Source organism: Anguilla rostrata, chromosome 1, assembly GCF_018555375.3.
Source record: "Anguilla rostrata isolate EN2019 chromosome 1, ASM1855537v3, whole genome shotgun sequence".
Lineage (NCBI taxonomy): Eukaryota > Metazoa > Chordata > Actinopteri > Anguilliformes > Anguillidae > Anguilla > Anguilla rostrata.
Genome location: NC_057933.1, coordinates 31,259,989 through 31,280,361, shown reverse-complemented (window position 1 = coordinate 31,280,361; position 20,373 = coordinate 31,259,989). Strand labels below are relative to the sequence as shown.

Sequence of the window (20,373 nt, the reverse complement as noted above, 5' to 3'; positions counted from 1 at the left end):
TAAATTACACCCTTGTTTACATACCTTATTTAGGAAAAGCAACATTTTTGTTGCCCACCCAAATGCCCACCCAAAGATGACATCCTAGCAACACCTCTGCTCAGTACACAACTGTATAGCAATGCCTTCAGACACGTGCCATCTATTGACTTCTCTACCTCTCTCCGCACAACAATTTTTAAAAATTCAATGAGATGTGTCACCCCCAATCTCAGACTGAACATTTATGCCTGTCATTCTTTCATTCAGAATCAGAAATGGTGGATGGATAGCTTAAATAGCTTTTGATTACTTATATAGGGTAGTGAGAATGTGTCAAAGCCATTAGGAGTTAACATACTTAGGAAAATCAACCTTATATTAAGAATTGTACAACGTAGCAGAATTACACGTTTATGAAACATTTTATCCATCTTGCTTCTGTTGTCTTTCTCCTTTAGTGTAAGAGGGATTTGGTCATTTATCTGAGGCACGCATGCCCACTTGGCTGAAAACAATCGTGAGCCAAAACAGCCAAGCTGTAATGAGCGGAGCTCTGCAGTTTCTCCTGAGCTGCTAACAGCTCAGCCTTGTGTGTTCCCCAAAGATCTCAGGGTGGCAGGTCTCTAACTGTCAGTGGCGAGGGGATTGAACTCTGATAAGGATCAGAATGTTAAAAATAGTTCCCACCTGTATTCCAGCACCACCTTCCTAGACCTTGGTAGCATATCTGGTGCTTGCTCGCCAAGCATGCTGGTTGTTTTTTCTTCTACTCTAGAGTTGCTCTTGAGTCCTGGCTTAATCAGAAACAACCTGAAACGTGTCATGAAATTGTGTCATGCTTTCTGATTTTAAGTATTACCATTCAATGTTCAGTCATTTTTTGAGTGTCCCTTATCTACCAACCAGTAGAGTATGTTCTCTAGTTTGTTCTCATTTTTCATTTGTCCCTTTAGTCTTTAAGTGACACCATGTTACTTTGGACTGCCTTTTTGCCCTGATCCTGTTTTCATAATATGTGTAAGAGTAGGGGTGCCAAACTAGGATCAGTTTGCCTGTAGGTTATGGTGAATAAGATTTGCATATGAATAGGGAATACCTGATCCTAGAACAGGACTCTGAGAAGCTTGTTGAATACATTACATTACATTACATTTACTTGGCAGACGCTTTTATCCAAAGCGACGCACAAAAAGTGCATTTCATGGTCATGGACAACTGCTGAACACAGTAAGGTACAATACTTATTTTGTACAGCTATTTCTAGCCAAGAACACAGTTCACAGTGAACACTATTCTGATCTAACCTCTGCAACTAGGCAGAAGAATAAGCTACAGTATTAGGACAAATACAAATTACCAAAAAGTGCTGGGATGGGGCAACATGTAACAAGTGACATGAAAAGGGGGGGGGGTTTATATACAAGAGTGAAATATACAGTGTGGTGGTGGTTAGTCTAGGTATAGTCTGAAGAGATGAGTCTTCAGGCCACGGCGGAAGATGGGTAGTGAGGGGGAGATTCGGCGAGAGACGGGGAGTTCGTTCCACCACTGGGGAGCTAGGGTGGAGAAGCTCTGTGATCCCTTTGGGCGGGTGGGAGGGGTTAAAAGCCGCCCTGCTGCCGCAGAGCGGAGTGGTCGAGCAGGCACATAGAACCGAGTCATGTCCTGCAAGTAGATGGGGGCTGTCCTGTTGGCAGCAGTGTAGGCAAGGGTCAGGGCTTTGAACCGGATCCTGGCGGCGACCGGTAGCCAGTGGAGTGATCGCAGCAGAGGAGTGACGTGGGAGAATTTGGGAAGGTTGTAGATGAGTCGGGCAGCGGCATTCTGAATCATCTGAATACGTGCATTAGTCTTTAGAAAAATCAATTTTTCACAGCAAGAAGGTCCTAGGTTTGAATCTGGCCAGAGTTTGCATGTTCTCAGAGGAAACCCTCCCTGTGTCCATGGGTTTCCTCCCACAGGTAGGCTAATTGGTGACCCTAAATTGCCCATAGGTAGGAGGGTGTGAATGAATGGTGACTGAATGGTGTGAGTGCCCTGCGATAGACTGGCAGCCTGTCCAGGGTGTATTCCTGCCTCTCGCCCAATGCATACTGGGATAGGCTCCAGCACCTCACAACCCTGCTCAGGATAAGCGGGTATAGATCATGGATGGATAGATTACCCTCCTCGTTGAAGTAAAGAGCAAAATATTTGTAGATACTTGTAGTTACTGCTCATATTTCCCATGATTGATCTCCATTTTCCTTTGAGCAGCAGCAACTTTCCAAGCACAAAATTCTGGCCCTGCATGTATTTTCTAGCTCCCAGGAGTCCAGCAAGTGTGCTCAATTAAAATAAAACGGCATATTCGCACTGAGCTGTCATCCCAGGGAACACACGCTGACAGTTTTTTGAACTTCTAGCCATAACTATAAAATAGAAAAGACGAAGTATGACTCATCTGTAGGGCTGAGCAACAGCTTATGTGCACTACTGACAGCAAGCGAACCACCCAGCAGGACAAATGGCTTGCTTGTATTCATACAGTTGTGATAGAGCGTAGCATTTTATGTCATACTTTTCTTTGACTTCTGAACCTCATGCACAAATTCTTGAACGCTCTAAACCTAAAGAAAGAAAAAGACTAAGGCTGGAATTACAGCAGAAGTGGAGTATACACATAGCAGATAGATGATACATAAGCCATTGTCTGGCTCGGAATGTGCAAAGAGTGTGTGCGAATCGCAGCACACTTTCTGCATCAAGTCTAATTTCTCCATGCCTGGCATACTGATTTCACTGAAACGCACTGTGGAAATACACTTGATGGTCATATTTTCATCATATTGCCAAAGAAGCATAATCCTAGACTATATATTCGATGAGCAACCTATACTCATGTCTTCATTGTTATAAAATAATTGCAATCGCCATTGTTCAAAATTTCTATGAAAGGCTTCGGTTTTTTAAAATAACTGAAATCTTTTGTGTGGTTTTTACAACATATTTCCATAGTTGAGGGAATTTACAACATATTAAGCCCTGCAAGTCTTAACAGACAGGGTTCTTTAAGAACATTTGAGGAAACTGAGCAGTAAACAATGTATTGCTTGAGAATACTCTCAATGAAAATGCGCTACCTCCAAAAGGCATAGGAGAACACATACTCTGTCACATGTGACTGACACTTCCACAGTCAGATATGTTTAGTCATGCAGTATATGCCTATACACATATACTCACACAGTCACATACACATGTGCACACATACACATATGCACACAACCCTACAAACCACACCACAGGCATTATGGTGTATTATTTGCTTGAATCACCGCAAAGAGGGAATCAAGCAGCGCTGCAGCTGGCTTTTGACGGATAGGCGTGGTAGTTTAGTTCCTCTCAAATGGAAGGAGTATGTCTTAGCAAATTACTGGCACTTGAATGAGAATTTATTCTCCAAAATGAGGGAGAATAAAACTACATAAGATACAGTTGAAATGTGCTTAGACTACAGGATTGGAGTAATTTGTCACATACACACTGCTTTAATGGCACATTGGGAATGATATGTAAGAATACATAATGTAAGCTGTATCCGTTATTCCCACCAATGAAAAAGTAATACATGCATATTCTGTACATGACTGGTCACAAAAATCCAAATACAAAAATCTTGAAATGTTAGCATATTTCAGAATGTGACAGTGATAATAACACATCAATTATTTACACTTCCTTTTTTTATCTTGTGCATAGAATTCAGGGTCTGTTTATACAAACAATCACATATTGAATAGAAATGTCAATAGCTTATGTATTTTCATAATGCATTCAGTGCATGCACATTTTGACATTTTACAATGAAGTCTTGTAACGAAATATTAAAACAATCCTAACTCTTGAATAGTGTGCAGAAACAGGGATCGCAGCAGGGGGATGGGGAAAGATGGCCAAAGGCAGTTGCATGTCCTCACAGTGCCTCCCCAGCTCCTAATTAAATGCTGCTAATTATTTAAACTTCAACTCATCTCAGGGGCATAAAGAGCTGCAGAGGACCATGGCTCTAACTAGAACAAACGCATTCACCCCCTACCCCCTGCTCCCATACTGCCCCCCCCCCCTCCCAAACTGACCCAAGAATGCCCAAGGTAATTACTTTTCCAGATGAAGCTTTCCATTCCCACTGATATTTAAAGGTCTACAGTGGGGTGTCAAATGCATTTATTTGTATCTGTTTTTTTTTACAAGAAAATTGTTTTTCTGCATCTCAAATTATGTTACAATTTCCATCTTCTGACACTATTACTTTATAATATATATGTATTTAGTTAGAAGTTACTCTTATGCAGAATGAATTACAAGGTCATCGTGGTGAGGTACTGTAGCTGGAGTGAAGGGAATGCATATCACAGAGGTAAGACAATCAACTAGAACACAGGCACCAAACAGCCAGTGACAGTGTTTTGGCAACACAATTTTGTACACAGATGCCCACCCAGCATATTTGCAAATATGCTGGTTTAAATCATTTGATTAGGTTAGAGAAACCCTTTTAAATCGTTATGATTTAAATAAATGTATATAACGTCAAAATAAATGTAGTTCAAAATGATCAAAAGCTGTAGATCAAAAGAGAACAGAAGAGAGTAGAAAAAGATACAACTGATGCAAGTATATCTGTGTTACAATATTGTTTTGCTGCATGAATGATCAGTGTAAGCCTATTATTGAACATGGATTTTGCCTGAGAGTGTGATTTTAGGTGGCAGACTAAGGTAGGTGTTCTGAAGCCACAACCCTCCTATCCTGTGGTTGCATCATCATCTTTATGAAACCTCTCACTGATTGGGCCTTCATTATGTACCTTGGTACCTTAGTTGATGACAGGAGAGGATGTGGACTGACAGGGTGCTGCACTTTCAGGTTTTATATATCTCGTTTCATTAGTCCTTACAAACCTTCATGACACCACTCCACCAAAGCTAGTGAAAAATGAACCTATGATGCAGTATTGATATTCCACCACATTTTCCTTTTCTGTGTGAATGAGTGTGTGTGTGTGTGTGTGTGTGTATATGTGTGTATTTTGTCCAAAAAATATCCAGACAATATTGAAACACACAGGGGCATGCTTAAGTTCAACATCATTGACACCTGCATAAGCACCCTCAGCTTCAAAACCAAGAAACACAAAGACTTGTTCAATGGGAATGAGTCCAGCAGGTCATTGATAGCAAGCGGCAAACCTTTAATATCTGTCAGAATGACATCAAGGGTGAGGCTAAGAGAACTGCCCATGCCTAAGTGAAGGCAGCTACCCTGCATCAGGTGAAGGACATGAAGTTGTGTACAAGGAAGGCGCTGTAGCTCCAGAAACTCGCAGACTCTGGGTACACCAGGGGCTTCTTTGACGCCACAAGAATGGTGTACGGACCCAGCCATCGTGGCCTAAGCCCCCTTCACTCCAAAGATGAGCAAACACTGCTCAAGGATGGTCAGTCCTGATGAAAAGAGCACTTTGAGGAGCTACTGAACAGAGACACCACAACTGAGTTGGAGGCTCTTGATAGCCTTCCTCAGTGGCCCATAAAGGAGAACATGAGAGAACCACCCAGAGAAGAGAAGTGTAAGATATCTCTGGGAAGCTAAGGAGCAACAAGGCTGTGGGGCCTGATGGAATCCCAGCTGAGGTCCTGAAGGCAGGTGGGCAAGATCTCTTTACCCACATCCATACCTTGCTCCTCAAGATAAGGGACAAGGAGGAAATCCCAGCACAACTTAGGGATGCCCTAAATCTCTACATCTTTAAGAAGGGAGTCAAGGCAGACAGTGGGAACTAGTGTGGCCTCTCCCTCCTCTCCAATACTGGGAAAATTGTAGCTTGGGTTCTAGCTAACAGACTCTTCCCCTTTCAGAAAAAAACCTTCCTGAATAGCAGGGTGGATTTCACCCAAATAGGTGCACCATGGCCTTCACTGCTCACCAACTCTAACAAAAATGCTGGGAACAAAATCAACGATGTACATGGCCTTTATAGTCCTCACTAAATGCTGCTATTCTGTTAATCGTCGGGGCCTCTGGGTGGTTCACCCTCTGGGTGAGTAAAATCGGCTGCCCTGATAAGTACATCTGAATACTAAGACTACTGCATGTCAGCCACAGTATTCAGTAGCAGTGGGGAAGAAATGGAACCATTTAGGGTGGACACTGGAGTCAAGCACGGTTGGATCATTACACCCACCCTGATTTCTGGTTTCATTGCATTTATCCTCTACCTCACATGCAAACATCTACCTCAGGGAGACAGAATCCTCCTTTCCTCCAAAGCTGACATTCATTGTGAAATACATCACCAGCTCAGTCGCCTCAGCAGAGCCTTCTCAAGACTGAGAAAAATTGTCTTCAAAAATCATGGCCTTCAGACCAAGACTAAAAACCTGGTATAAAAAGCAGTAGTGTTACCAGGTGCACCAGCCCCAGTATCCTGGAGGAGACCAACATTTGCTCCATCACAGCAACCATCTCCCAACAGCAGCTTGAATAGACTGGCCACAACATCCACATGCCTGACTCCTGCCTGCCAAAACAGGTCCTATACTTCCAGCTTCATGCTGGCTGACAGGCCCCAGGAGGTCAAAGAAAGCAGGACAAGGACAATATCAAGGTGATATCAATATCAGAAAGTGCCAAATAGACCTTACCACCTGGGAGAACACAGTAAAAGATAGGGAGACCTGTAGAAATGTTGTTTGTAGAGGGTCGCACTTTATGACAATGACCTCTGCTCAGAGAAGAGAGAGATTCCACCAAGAAGGCCCTAACAATCACCACCACAACTTCTCACCCCTGCACACACTGCACCAGAATATGTGGGTCCAGGGTCTGCCTTTTTTCCCACCTGAAGACACAAGGATCCCAAAGGAGGACAATCTTGTGTTCGCCTATGATGAAGATGATGATGATGAAAATGTTTGTGTGTGTGTGTGTGTGTGTGTGTGGAAGAGTGTGTACAGTTAAAAAATCATGTTTAAGTAATTGTGTGTGTTTGTGTGTGTCTGTTTGTTCTTCAACAGTTTGATAAAGTTGTTTTGCCCTGACATAATATAAAGATGTTTTGCTTAAGCACTGATTCAGCAGGAACAAGAATAATATGCACACAGCTGGAACAATGTAGAATGTGCTAGTTATACAATTTTGATGTAAAACGCAGAGTATATATCACAGAGCTTGCTGCTTTGTTTCAGAGAAAGCACCATACTGATGTCTTGTGAATTCTCTCCATGCAGCAGGTAATAAAGAGTGCCTTATCACAATGGTCCTTCTACACAGGGTTGTTTACTCGACAATTTAGATTATACTGTTTCTATGAAGTGTGTGTGTGTGAGAGAGAGAGAGAGTGAGAGAGTAAGAGAGACAGGAGAGTGTGCGGTAGTTCAATAGGTTTAGCTTAATTGAACATTTATTTCCTCTCATGTGTCTGTGCTGTGATGAAGCATTGTTGTCAACTGGATTTTCTGATATTTAGGAAAACTTGAGACAATAAATAGGGGAGAGCTGGGAGATAATGAAATGTTTTCATATTTGGCGCAATTCTGAAACTATTGGGGATAGATGAATCATTTTTTAATACAAATAGTAATCTAGCCATAAGTACTGAGTGTGAAATGTTACATTTAACCCCGAGGGGCAAAAACTAACATGGCACGGGGTTCACCTAACAGTCTTAATAGCTTTAAAAGTTAACACAAAGTAAGGCAGTTCATAATACAATTCCATGTTGTAATATACAAACAGTCTTTAATACATTTTTTTATGTTGGTAAAAATCTATTACATCTAAATCTAATGTCTGTTTGATCCAAACAGCTGTATCAGTCAATGTCACATGTCAACACATTGCCTAAAGTTGAAGTTGAGTTAAACAAATGTGCGAAGATCCAGTCTTAGTCAAAAAAATCCAATCAATTGGTTAATTAATAGTCAACGGACAACAGGCTAACAACCCCATTTGGTTTAACCCCACGGGGGGGTGTCTGCACTTTTGCCTGGCTAGCAATCCCAGCATGCCAGTATGCAATATCAAAACTATCTGTTAGTCACTAAATGACTGTTTACAATTACATACATTTGGATTCCTTGACATACACACACAATACAGTAGCTGAAAAACACTTCCAGTAAAAAATAATTAACTTGCATATAGCCAAAAAAGACTTTGGCAATATCTTCTGAAATATTAATTGAACTCTCAGACCATTCATTGGAGACAAAGAGATGGTAATTCTGCATGTTTAACCTGAAATACGTCGTTCAAGCTTGATGCATCTACCTAAAAAGTCTGTTATATTTTACCCCCATAAGGTTTTGCCTCGCTCTCCCCTACAGTACATCATCAAAAATCTTCATTGTCTATAATTTTGTTTTTATACTGTCCATCTGCAACCATGTTATATGTGCTACTGCCTGTCTTGGCCAGGACACTCTTGAAAAAAAAGATTTTTAATCTCAATTAGGTTTTCCTGGTTAAATAAAGGTTTTGAAAGATAAAGTACTTAACTAAAAACCTTTTTGCCCCCTTTTAGTCTCTTGACTGGAGCACCAATCTGCATTATCCATTTTGTCACTCCAGAACTTTTTTTCTTTTAAAGACCTTTTAAACCTTTTAGTGAGGGCTGCTGCTGTAGTTTACTTCAGAAATGATCATTTAAATGAACATTCACTTATAATTGGAGCTTGAAATGGATAACACGGTTGCTGTAAATGTAACCATTTGATCTGTGGTGAAAGCTAATGATTGAATAGGTTAGACGCACACAGTGTGTGCTTCATTAGAGACCTTCATTCATGAAATCTCTTTCCTCTTAAATGATTTCACTCATGGTGTTCTTTTTCCACATTCGTTATAGGCAGAAAATAATTATCAAAATTTTTTGAACGCTGATAAAACATTGTGTCTTTTTTATATGGATGTCTTCATAATGTAAACATAATCAACGTCATGATATAGGAATACAATACAACAGCAGAAGCGAGCAAATGGGGACTAAAATACAAACAAAAGACACTTTCTACACCCGCAATGAAAACTATAATATAAACAATACAAGCTAAGTGATGTGATTGAGAGGGATGGCAGAGCTCACAGTATCAGGTCAACTGCTCAAAATGGCAGAGCCTTTGTAACCCTTTCATCTACCTCTCTGAAACAAAAGCATCAGGAAATAAGTAACCAGGCATTAATTGCTGGCTAATGTGCTCATTTTAAAGCACTCAATGAAGTAATAAAAACAAATGCAATACTCATTAATATGCTAATTTTGGAGTTGTTTTTTGAAACATCATTTATTGTAAGACTTGATTTTGTTTTGGCAAAGTGAAGCAAAGACATGAAAAACATACCCTCACTGGGTTTGAATTAAAAATGTTAAATAACATCAAACATTTCAGTTAGTTGTGTGCGTGAAAATATGTAATATGTATATTATAGCAGCAGCCCTCCATTCCACATGACCCTGAACCTGTCTGTTCTGTGTGTTCGTTTGGGAGGATAGGTGGTAGGTAAAAATGAGAGCACTTTTGTTTACTGGTTGGGTAATTATTAAGTTCAATTCAAGATTCAGCAGCAGACATTTTAGTTAGTGGTGGGGTTTTAGTATGCAAGTTGTCCATTTAGTATGCATGTTGTTCATTTTAAAGGTATAAAAAAAAGAAAAAACAGCCAATACCCTGGATTGCCTAGCCGGTAATTCAATAGGAAATAAAGGTCCCCAATAAGCACTGAATTCATCTGGACATATCTGCAGTTACCAAACAATGGTTGCTGGAATTTTCACTTTGTTACAATATTTAAGACTGATCTGAATTTCTAATGGCAGCTACCATGGCTCAGTGCACTAGAATTGATTTCATTCTGGATCTAAGTAAAAAAAAATGTCTTTTGGAATCCAAGCATGATTGACACCCTATATCACTCTTGAAGCTATGTGTCACAAACATTATTTTAACAGTATAGCTTGTGTTTCAGATTTTTGTACATTCCCGGAAATATATTTGGGGTGAACCATTCACTATCATTAATACCATTCATGTCTGCAACAATGCCATTGATCTCACTACTTAAAGTATCACAAAGAAACAAAAAAGATTCATTAAGATCAATATAACAAAGACAACCTGTTGTGTCCAAAACACAATAAAATCAATGCTGCTCTTGCAGCAACTCAATTCGCATGTAGTTAAAGACCCAGTGCAATCATTTCTTTCTTGCGTACAAAGTGCCCATTAAGCCACAAGAAAAACATTATTATTTATAAATAGAAAAAAGGTCCTTGTAATTCAGAAGGGATGCCATTTCAAAGCACAGGAGTTAGAAATCTGATGCGGCGTGTCTGTTCTGCATGGATAGTCAAGTCAAGTTCACTTCTGATTGGCAGGCCACAAAACATTCACACTGCTGGTTGATTAAAATGTAGATGCAAAGTTACTCACACAAGAAACACTGTCTCCAAATGACCAGTACAAAATCCTCCTTTAATGGGTAGCATAAGAACTGTATTACTTTTCAGGTATAATGGTGTGTTATGAATAATATAATGTAAAATACATTTTAAAAAGAAAACTTATAGTATAGAAGAAGGATTTAGGCAGTCTACATTCATGGGTTGCTTATTTAGACACTGCTGTAAAGTCTTAACCAATCACATACCAGTTTATATTTCCCTTGGGGTTCAAAATAGATTAAATGATGAGCAAAGAAACAAACAAAAACAGAAGTTTCCCACATATTTATGCGACACATCACATGGGTGAGACCAGGTGTCTTATGTGGACCTGTGAGAGTTGCAGACCCTGGCAGAAAAGAGTCATTAATCACAGTTACAAAAGGCGCAAACAATGTTATCAGTCCGATACCACCAAACTCCACACCATCACTATGTCTCAATGTCCCCATCCCACATTTTGGCTTATACCTCACTATTGTAAAAAAAAAAAAAAAAAGCAATGATAGCATACCCTACAAATTATTAAAATAAATCTTGTTTTAGTTTCTAAGACACACATTTGTAACTACTCAAATATGCATTTGCTGTTTAACCACTTGCAATTTTGCATAAAGAAAATGTTTTTCACTGCATTTCACAATATAGGCTATTCTGCATAGTTAAAAGTAAAGACATTTCAAATATACAGTTATTTACTAAATTATTGGCATTATTGGCAATGATAAAATGAATAAACAAAGCGGTAGAGAATAGCACAGGTAATGAACTGTATGAATTTATGCTCACAATATGGGAAAACAACATTAAAATTATTACAGTAAATAAATTATTTCAAGTAATAATTCCATGTCCATAAAATAAATTGCACTGTCCTTTCACAAGAGAACACCGTAACCTAAATAATCCACCACAACATTTCGCCACAAGTACAATGTTCTTTTTAACATACATAGGCATCCTTCGCAACACGTAAACCAGCTTTGGTGTGCATGGACAAATAACTTTCTCATAAACTTTCTCACAAAACCTGAGGTTCCCTGCCTACCTCTAGCTACATCCTCTGCTCTCCAGGACCTGTTCAAAGAGGAATGAGCTCCACCCTACAACCAGAATCACTGCCTGAAAGTGTACCCATGTAAGTGCACCCATGTAAATTGCACCTTTGCTCAACTAATGCTGAACATTTGCCATGAGTTTACTAGCTATACATGTGCTAAATCTGAAACTATTTTTCCGAAACCCATTTTCTTCCTAATAATACTAATTTCCCTTTTCCAACAACTATAGCATCTATCTTCATGTTGTAAGATTATATATTGACTATTACTGTTAGTTGCGATCTTGATGACTTTGCACCAGCAGTTTTTATTGCCTAAACCTGTATGTATGTCCTTATGTAAATCACTCTAGATAGGAGCATCTGGCAAATGTATATACAGAATATTTAAGGATCCTTCAGCCAGCCTGTTTTTGTTGACTGTTCATCTATTCATGGCCACAAATTTTGATCAGCTTCAAGTGTGGAGGTGGCCATTACAAAACAATACATTTGCAGTCAGTTAACCACTACTTAGTATGCTTTGGAACATTGAACTGCTGAATGATCCACCTGCTGCCAGGTTTGTCTTTCCTGGTAAGGGATGCCATTTTTTGGCCTAAATGTATTAGAATGTGGAGTTCCAATTCAATGTCAGTTAAGACCAAAGTGGAGCTTTTTGGCTGTACACACCAGTAGTTGTTTTTGTGTCCAGGGGCTTTTGTTAAGGTAAACAAAATTAAGAATGAATTAAAATAAATCCCCTAAACTACTACAAATAACAAGTAGTGTTATCCTTGTGAAGAGATGGTGCACAAAGGACTGAAAACAGGGGAGCTCATAATTTTGACATCTAACTGACATCGCCATATTTTGTGTATATAACATAGCCTGTGTTGTTTATTTTATACCAGGCGTGGTGATGTGGATGAGCCAAACGGGCCTGAGACCACCCACTTTCACCACTGGCCCATCCTAAATGAATGTGGGGAGAAAATATTTTTAAACTTTTATTACTTTCCAATTTGTTTCATCAATATTTAATGCACATTAAAGACCGAAAATAAAAAATGTCCTCTACCTTTAAAATTTTTTAAAAAGATTTTATTAGGTTACTATTGTGTGCTTGACAGTTCATCTAATTTCTGCATTAAGGGCCCAGCCAAAATTACTTTGGCTCATCCAAAATGTCAATCATGATGTCACTACAGTTTTAGGTTTTTTTTTTTGTTCATCTTTATCAACAATGCCAATATTTTTGGAGGTGGTTTATGTTATGTTTTTCGTTGATGTTTATCAGTTTCACATTTTTAACATTTCATTCAGCATGCTACCTGTCCATCCGTGTCAGGCTTTACATCAGCATACACCCTAACAGGAGAATTAGCACAACAGATGGCCGCCATTCATAGCATATGTCTCACAGAAGCAAAGGTTAGCCGAGAGTTTTGAAATTAAAAGCGTCTGTCACCGACTGTGAAAAGCCTGTGGTCCATTTCAGAGGAAGGAATAACAGTCATAGCACTGGAGGCAACTGTGATTGAATGTTAAATCACAAATGCATTCACATAACCACTCCTCTCTTTATTGTGCTATCCCAGAATGGAACAGAGCAACATTATTGACATTGTTGCTAACACCAGAGAGAGAGAGCTATGTCTATAGATGTAATCGGCAAACTTGGCATAGCTAAACTGTAAAACATGCTGAGAAATAGAAACAAGACCATGGATTTAAAAAGTAAAATTGTATTTTTATACACCTTCTAAACTCTCTATCCATCATGCATGACATCCCCACTCTCAGCTGTGAGGAATGACAGTCCTGAAACCTAATTAAAAGATTCACTCACACATACAGGTCAGATCCAGTATGAAAGTGCAAGCAAGTATACTCAAGCTGCATTGATATTGTTTACATTCCAGTACAGAGATAAGTAAATACTGAGTGAATGAAGCTACGCAGGGAGGGTTAATTGAGTGAATTAAAAAAAAATGCCATCCAGGAAGGGTTAATTGAATGAAGAGTGAATGATGCTGCCCAAGAAGAATAAATAGAGTAAAGAGTGAGAGTTGCTATCCTGGAATAATTAATTGGTCAAAAGGCTAATGCTATTCTCCAACATATTTAACAAAAGTAGACACTGTCAAATGCAACTTATAGGGCCATCAAGGCATGATACACGATGTGAAATTGAAATGTGTGACAAGTGAATGGGGCAGGGATAATTAAATGAGTGAAGTGGTAGTGGGCTGGTGGCCTCCATCCAGGACGATTTAAAGATGTGACAAGAGAATGCGGCTGTCAAGGGAGTTTTAAATTAATGAAGAGTGAATGCCTATTCAGTCAGAGTTATAATTGATCTGACAGTGAATGACATTTTCCACCGAGACTGAACAAATGAAAAGTGAGCAGAGCTTCTGCTGGTGATCCCCACAGTGCTACAAGTAGGCACCTGGTCTAAACTCAGAATGTTAAATTCAGTAATCTGCTAAACTCTGAAAAGAATTGCAGTGTGCTTTGACAAAATGGCAACCCTCACTGAGAGATATAATTTAAAATTGTTTTTTCTTGGTGTGCCTGTTTAAGCATTAAACATAGGAAACTTAGTTCAGTAAAATAAACACATATCATAACTTTATGCATTTTCAAATAATATATCTAGCCACTGCAACTTACATTCTGAATCCCAAAATGAGTGCATTTGACCCATAGTAGCCACACTAACACCAACTGTCCATTTTTTAATTGACATTTGCTTGCCAGTTTCAAACAATTCATTTTAATAACAACTTTTTCTTTAAGTTCTAATGACCCTCAATGGCCGTTTATGTTGGACACTGGTGTCTAATAACAATCATTTTAAACAGAATGGGGAAAAGGGGGTTAATGCAATCCCATTTAATTGTTAAGCACTCCCTGGTATAAACATAATTTCTAAAGATAATTTAAATGCAAGAGTTCCCATTAGGGAAGGGAAATGGCTGTTTAGGGAAAATTACTGCACAGAGACAAACCTATGCTACGGAATGGACACAGCCCACCCTCACTAAAACAAACACAGGACACACCCCACCCTCACAAAAACCTGTCCAGAAAACAAGGCACTTCCCTCTCATGCCTGACTACTGCTAATGAAAAAATATCCAATGAAGGATTGCCATATTCATAATAGCCTAAGGATTATTTGCAATTATTCCATCCTTATTGTTCTTGGTTACTATGCAGACATAGCGATGTAATGTACTTCAAACCATATATCAAACTAAAAGCCAAACTCAGAAGAAATTAGAATCATGTGAGGAATCTTTCAGAAGAATGTTTCAGAGATCTCACATGCACCGATAAAAGGAAACTACCAGAAATATGTATTTTTGGTAGTTAAACTTTCCAAAATCACATTTTAAAAACAAGTTTTTTTAAAAACTTGTTTGGCCATTCTGTCATTCAAAAGTATAAAATCACGTTTAAAAGAGAATCCAGCAGAAAGGATTCATAATTCTGAAGATTCTAGTGCACAATAAATGATTACAAAACTACTCGCTCTGCACTAACCTTAATTCATTTCATTACATGTGAAAAACAGAGATTACTTTGGGGTCAGTAAAATAGTTGCAGGGCACTCACCTTGTACAGTTTGTGGTAGCGAGGGGAGGAGATGGCCATCCTTTGCAGACGATGTAAGAAGACCACTACCTTCCGGAGGGACGTCCTGACCACAGTCATCATCTTCAGCCTGCCTGACTTCTGCAGGCTGCTAAGGATCTGCATCATAACCCCGGAACGGGCACTCATAACCAAACTGATCCCCCGGCAACTCACTCTTCCATCTAAGTGCACTCCTGTCTGCCTGCCCCCTGTGGAGCTTCCTGCTCTGCCCTCTCCTTCTGAGGTCAGAGGTCACCACGAGGCAGGGAGAGGAGGGGATGCTCAGACGAGCATGGACACAGAGACCGAGGAGTGAGTGAGGAGTCTACAGGAGAGGAGAGGAGAGGCAGAAGAGGGATGGCTGGAGGACAAACAGCAGCTATCTCCCCAAATGCGGAGCTCTCTGTGGCTGTGGAGTGTAGAGTGTGTCGGCTCCCCCTCTTCAGGCAGGTCAAGGCCATTAAAGTGTAGGCTGGTGGGGAGACAGGAGACGCAGTCCCAGGGCAGGAGGACTCCCGGAGTACTCCTGGACAGCTCTGAAGTCTCTGATTTCTCTAGCTAGTGCAGGATGAAGGAAGAGGCAAGGAGAATAAGAGGGAGGGAGGGTGAGAGAGAGAGCACTTCTGCTTCTCTCATACATTTGCAGAATAAGAAGGAAGGAGCCAGTTGCAAGTCGGAGAGAGAGTGACAGAGCGAAAGAGAGTCAGAGAAAGAGAGGGAGGGAGGGGGAGAGAGACAGAGAGAGCAAACGAGTGAGAGAGAGAGAGAAAGAGAGAGAGGGAGTGAGAGAGAGAGTGTGTGAAAAAGAGGAGAAGAACAGAACAATGACAGAAAAAGAAGCTATGAAAAAGAAGCTATGTAAGAGGGAATAAAAAGAATGATCTTTAAATGGGAGGAAGAGGTATAGGGACAGGAGAGCCTGACTGAGATACTGAGAAAGAAAATAAAAAGGAAAATAAATAGTGCAGTCCTCCGGCTATTGACTGAAAACACAACTGTATATCACTGGTTTACACCATCACAGGCTCCCAATGTTAACTGTCCATGTTAACAAAGGGATTTTTTCTATTTCATTCAGCGGATAACTTATAAATATGGAACAGGAAACTGTTTCAACTAAGGGGTGGGAAATGTTTTCCCCCCAAATGCATATGTTATTAGGTTTTATTGACTTTATGAAGGACTAAGGCAGTACATTGAATAACACAAACTGGTTTCTTTGGGTTTATAAAAGATTACAAGGATGGGCATTTTCATTAACATAGCTAATTGTGTTTTTAATTCTATGAATATGTTGCTGTGGTGTATAATTTATTCCCATTTCAAGCCTAATTTGATTTTCATGACATTTTAGCAGTTTAATTGCATTTTTTCTGAAGTGGATTCACCCACATTAAATCTACAAACACACCACCTTATGAAATTTTATTTTCAGTTGTACATTGTAATTTCAGCTTGCATGATAATTTAAGAAAGCATATATTTTTTCAGTTTGTGAAAGTAACACTGGGCTAGGTGCACTTACTCAACTTTGCAACACTTAATTTCATTGCTGAAAAGACAAAGCATATTGTGGTTTGATTATCCTTGACACTACAGTTATTTGTATATATGGGCAAATGCCAAAATAAAGGAAACATTTGAGAAAGTATGGGTATATTTACAAAGTAAATTGGAAGCAGGTGCACCCACATAAGTGTGAATCTTCAGCTGGGAAAGCCCCATTGCCCATTATTTTGGCTACCTAATCTAAAAGAAGAGATCTTAGAGAACCTGAAATATGCATGTTTGTTGGGGCATGTTGGGAAGGAGCTTCAGTGACTAAGACTGCTGAACTTACTGATGTTTCATGAGGAATAATGGCTATGGTCGAGTTGGAAGCCTGAGGGAAAGACATCATAAACTGTGTACTCCTTGACCATGATGTCTGTGCATTAGTTGAATATTCAAGGCAAAACAGATGAGCGGCTCTGGCTGCAAATGTCAATCTAGAATATGAGCTGGAAATCTAAACAGTCTGTTGGGACCTTTACTATGGGATACTATGGTTGGAGTTCCATTAATTTTACATGTACTTGCCTTGTTTTCACCTGTCCACCATTCACAATGCAGTAAAAAGTGTAGACGCAGGGAACTCTAGGAGGTATATCATTTCTGTGTGGTGTTTGCTCCATTTTTCTAGCCAGGGTCATCTGATGTAGATGGTGTGAGCTGTGAAGAAAATTAAATACTGAATCCTGCTTATGTGTGGCATTGATGAATGGAAGAATATCGTGGAAGGTGCTATTGGCACAAAAGGAAAAACGACCTATAACTCTACTTTTAAGAGGCCTAGAAAACGGTACATGCGCTCACACACACACACACACACACTCAACCATGCAAAATATAAAGTAAAAACACCATTAGAAGTACTTCATAAATCATTGAGCAATGAATCTTGAAAATTAATTTGCCTTGTAAAAAATATTAATACATTAGTGAAAGGAAGCTTGAGAAGGAAGTTACTCTCCTCTATCACTTCTTCACTTAATTTTAACTCTATATGCAGGGAATTAGTCAGAGCCCAGAGACAGAGGGTGTATAACAACTGTCATAATGTCAACCATCTCTCTGACTGCCTAAATTTGACATTTAGAACTTGATACATTTACTGAGATCAAGACACATTAACATACACAAATCACTGCATGTTTTTTACTCTTTAATGGGTAATACAAAACAGCAATGTAGATTTAGTTTATTGCAACAATTTTTTTTGCAAAAATTTTGAAAGCTTAGGAAGGGCAATCCGTTGATTTTCTGCATTCAGGGAGTTAGCAACACCAGCGCATGAGCAATTTGTTCACTGTACCCTTGGGGAACAAGTGCTCAACATCCCATAGCTATGCCAAAGCTAAAGAGAAAGTGGTCAAAACTCTGTATCATCTCTATGGACAGCTAAGACCCAGACATGATCCTATCACAATCCCCATACAGTAGCCACATTCATAAACCCAACCTCACTTAGTCAATTTACTATAAGCAGCCAAATATATCGCTGTGTTATCTCAGCCAGTTTTCATCACAAAACTTCTATTTTTACATAAATGAAATAGGCTTATTCCACTCTGACTACTGGCATAATCAGTGAATGAAACTGTAGAGGCAAGAAATTGATTATTTTGCAGCACTTGAAAACATTATAAATACATAATCTCTAGGGGGAAAAGTATTTCTTGTGAAAAAGTATGCTGAAGTGCAAAATCTTATATACAAGGAGGATATTTCTATGGCATATATCTCAATATACCATACACATTTTTAAATATAACAGGTAGTTCTACTGGTTTTGCCGCTTTGCATTTGTAATTGCATGTAATCTTCTCTCAGTAATTGACTAGTTTTCAAAGCCTTCAATTTTTGGAGGTAACCTTGCCTTATAATATTACATGGAAAGACATATGGGGGGGTGGGGGGGGGCGGAGTTAGTGGTGTGAGCCTTCTCAGAGCCTATGGAGAGTCAGTTCATTGTTTCCCTCTAACAGCCAGTGAGGCCCAATAATTGAGTCACACACAGCCCCCACTGTCTCGAGAGTGGAGCACATTCATTGTCTCTGTACCTCCACTAACACTGGCCAACATCTCCATATCTCCACCCACACACTTTTACCCACCATCTTAGCACCTCCCCCTTTACAGTCTTACACAACATCTGTGCATCTCCACCTGTTATACCAAATATCTGTGCATCTCTGCAGCTGCAGACTTACTGTCTTACCAAACATCTATGCACCCATACAGTCTAACCCAACAGTTCTGTGAATATACCCATATCGTCTAACCCAACTGTCTCTGTAGCTCTACAGTCTGTCCCAATAAATGAGCATCTTCACCCATACATTTCTACTTAAAATTTTTGCCTGTTGTGTTGACTAATACAGAATGGATTAGCCCCGAATGCGCTGTCAGCATTTGTCTCCCCATAGAACAAACTGTCAAACTGCCTTTGCTATATGCCTGGTTCATGGGTATGTCATGGCTTGAAGAAAGCTTTTTTCCTGTTTCACAATCAAGGGCTTTCATCAGTATCATTATAAATACTCTTGAGCTATTAGCTGAGGGCAGCACACACCTTGCATAAGTATTAAGACATGTCATTTAATACCTTGACAGTCATCAGATAAGTATGAGAACAGTATGATAGTTGATACTGGATACAATATGAAAGTTACGGAATCCAGTATCAGGATGTAAAGTCAAGGCATATATTGCAATGACTGACACTCTGGCACCCTCTACTGGACAATGTGGCTCCTTGACAGCAAATATATTCCAGTTAAATTATTATCACTATTATGCATTCTTTTTTGGGGAATATACAGTCCTCTTAATCACCTGTACTTTCCTCACAAATAAAACAAATGGTGGAAATAATACTCTCACGCTCATAAGAATTCTCATTCACTTTTTATTTGTTGTGGAACATAGAAGACGGAGAAGTGGAGATTTTGGGTCACTACATAGTGAAAAATGTATTTGAGAATGTGTGGTGGCTTTTAAGACTCATGAATTTCCACTCAATTAATTGGATTGTGCCTTCCTCAATTCGTCATATTAAAATTTGTATCTTACTACCATTTAAGCCAACTTTCCAATTTGATGTATCTTCAGAAAATGTATTAAAGGGCTTGACAATGGAAAATGTTGTCACAATGGATAGTAGCAGCAGAACCTATTGCTGGGAAGAAAGGAGGAGTACAGGATTTGAATATGTGTTTAGTATATACCATCTGTGGCAGCATCCATTAAAACAAGAATAATAGACCTTATGAGAAATATGGAGATGAGGGCAGATTATGATGTAACCTTCTCCTTGGGAAATAAGTGTTACTTTTTATGAGCTCAGACAATTAGGAACAACTCTCTATAACTGTCTGTCACAGGAAACTCAAATGTCTGCAAATGTAATCTATCCATTCAATTTTATTGTATAAGGTGATATGGAAATATCAGAGTGCATTACATGGAAATTCAAGTTATAGCAGCACACAAACAATGTGATATTAACAACACAGAACAAATCACCTAGAGTGCAACACCTCAGATCGGTTAAGAGTGATTGTTTGTGAGAAATCCACAAAAACAAAATGAAACATGCTATTGGGATTAATATGTGTGGACAAATTATATATATATATATAGTGTGTGTGTGTGTGTGTGTGTGTGTGTGTGTGTGTAT

At 39.3% G+C, this 20,373-nt stretch overlaps 1 protein-coding gene across 2 annotated transcripts in view; it reads right to left on the bottom strand.

Moving 5' to 3' along the window:
• LOC135254431 (utrophin-like) overlaps window positions 1-15,809 on the bottom strand; it is a 120,435-nt gene extending 104,626 nt beyond the window's left edge. Inside the window, exon 1 of one of the 2 annotated variants that reach the window (XM_064334580.1) lies at window positions 15,132-15,809. In XM_064334580.1, coding sequence (XP_064190650.1) covers window positions 15,132-15,299 — 168 coding nt within the window. In that variant the 5' untranslated portion in view covers window positions 15,300-15,809. The remainder of the gene's footprint in view (window positions 1-15,131) is intronic. The other variant, XM_064334563.1, reaches the window with a different exon arrangement.
• Window positions 15,810-20,373: the final 4,564 nt, after the last annotated feature.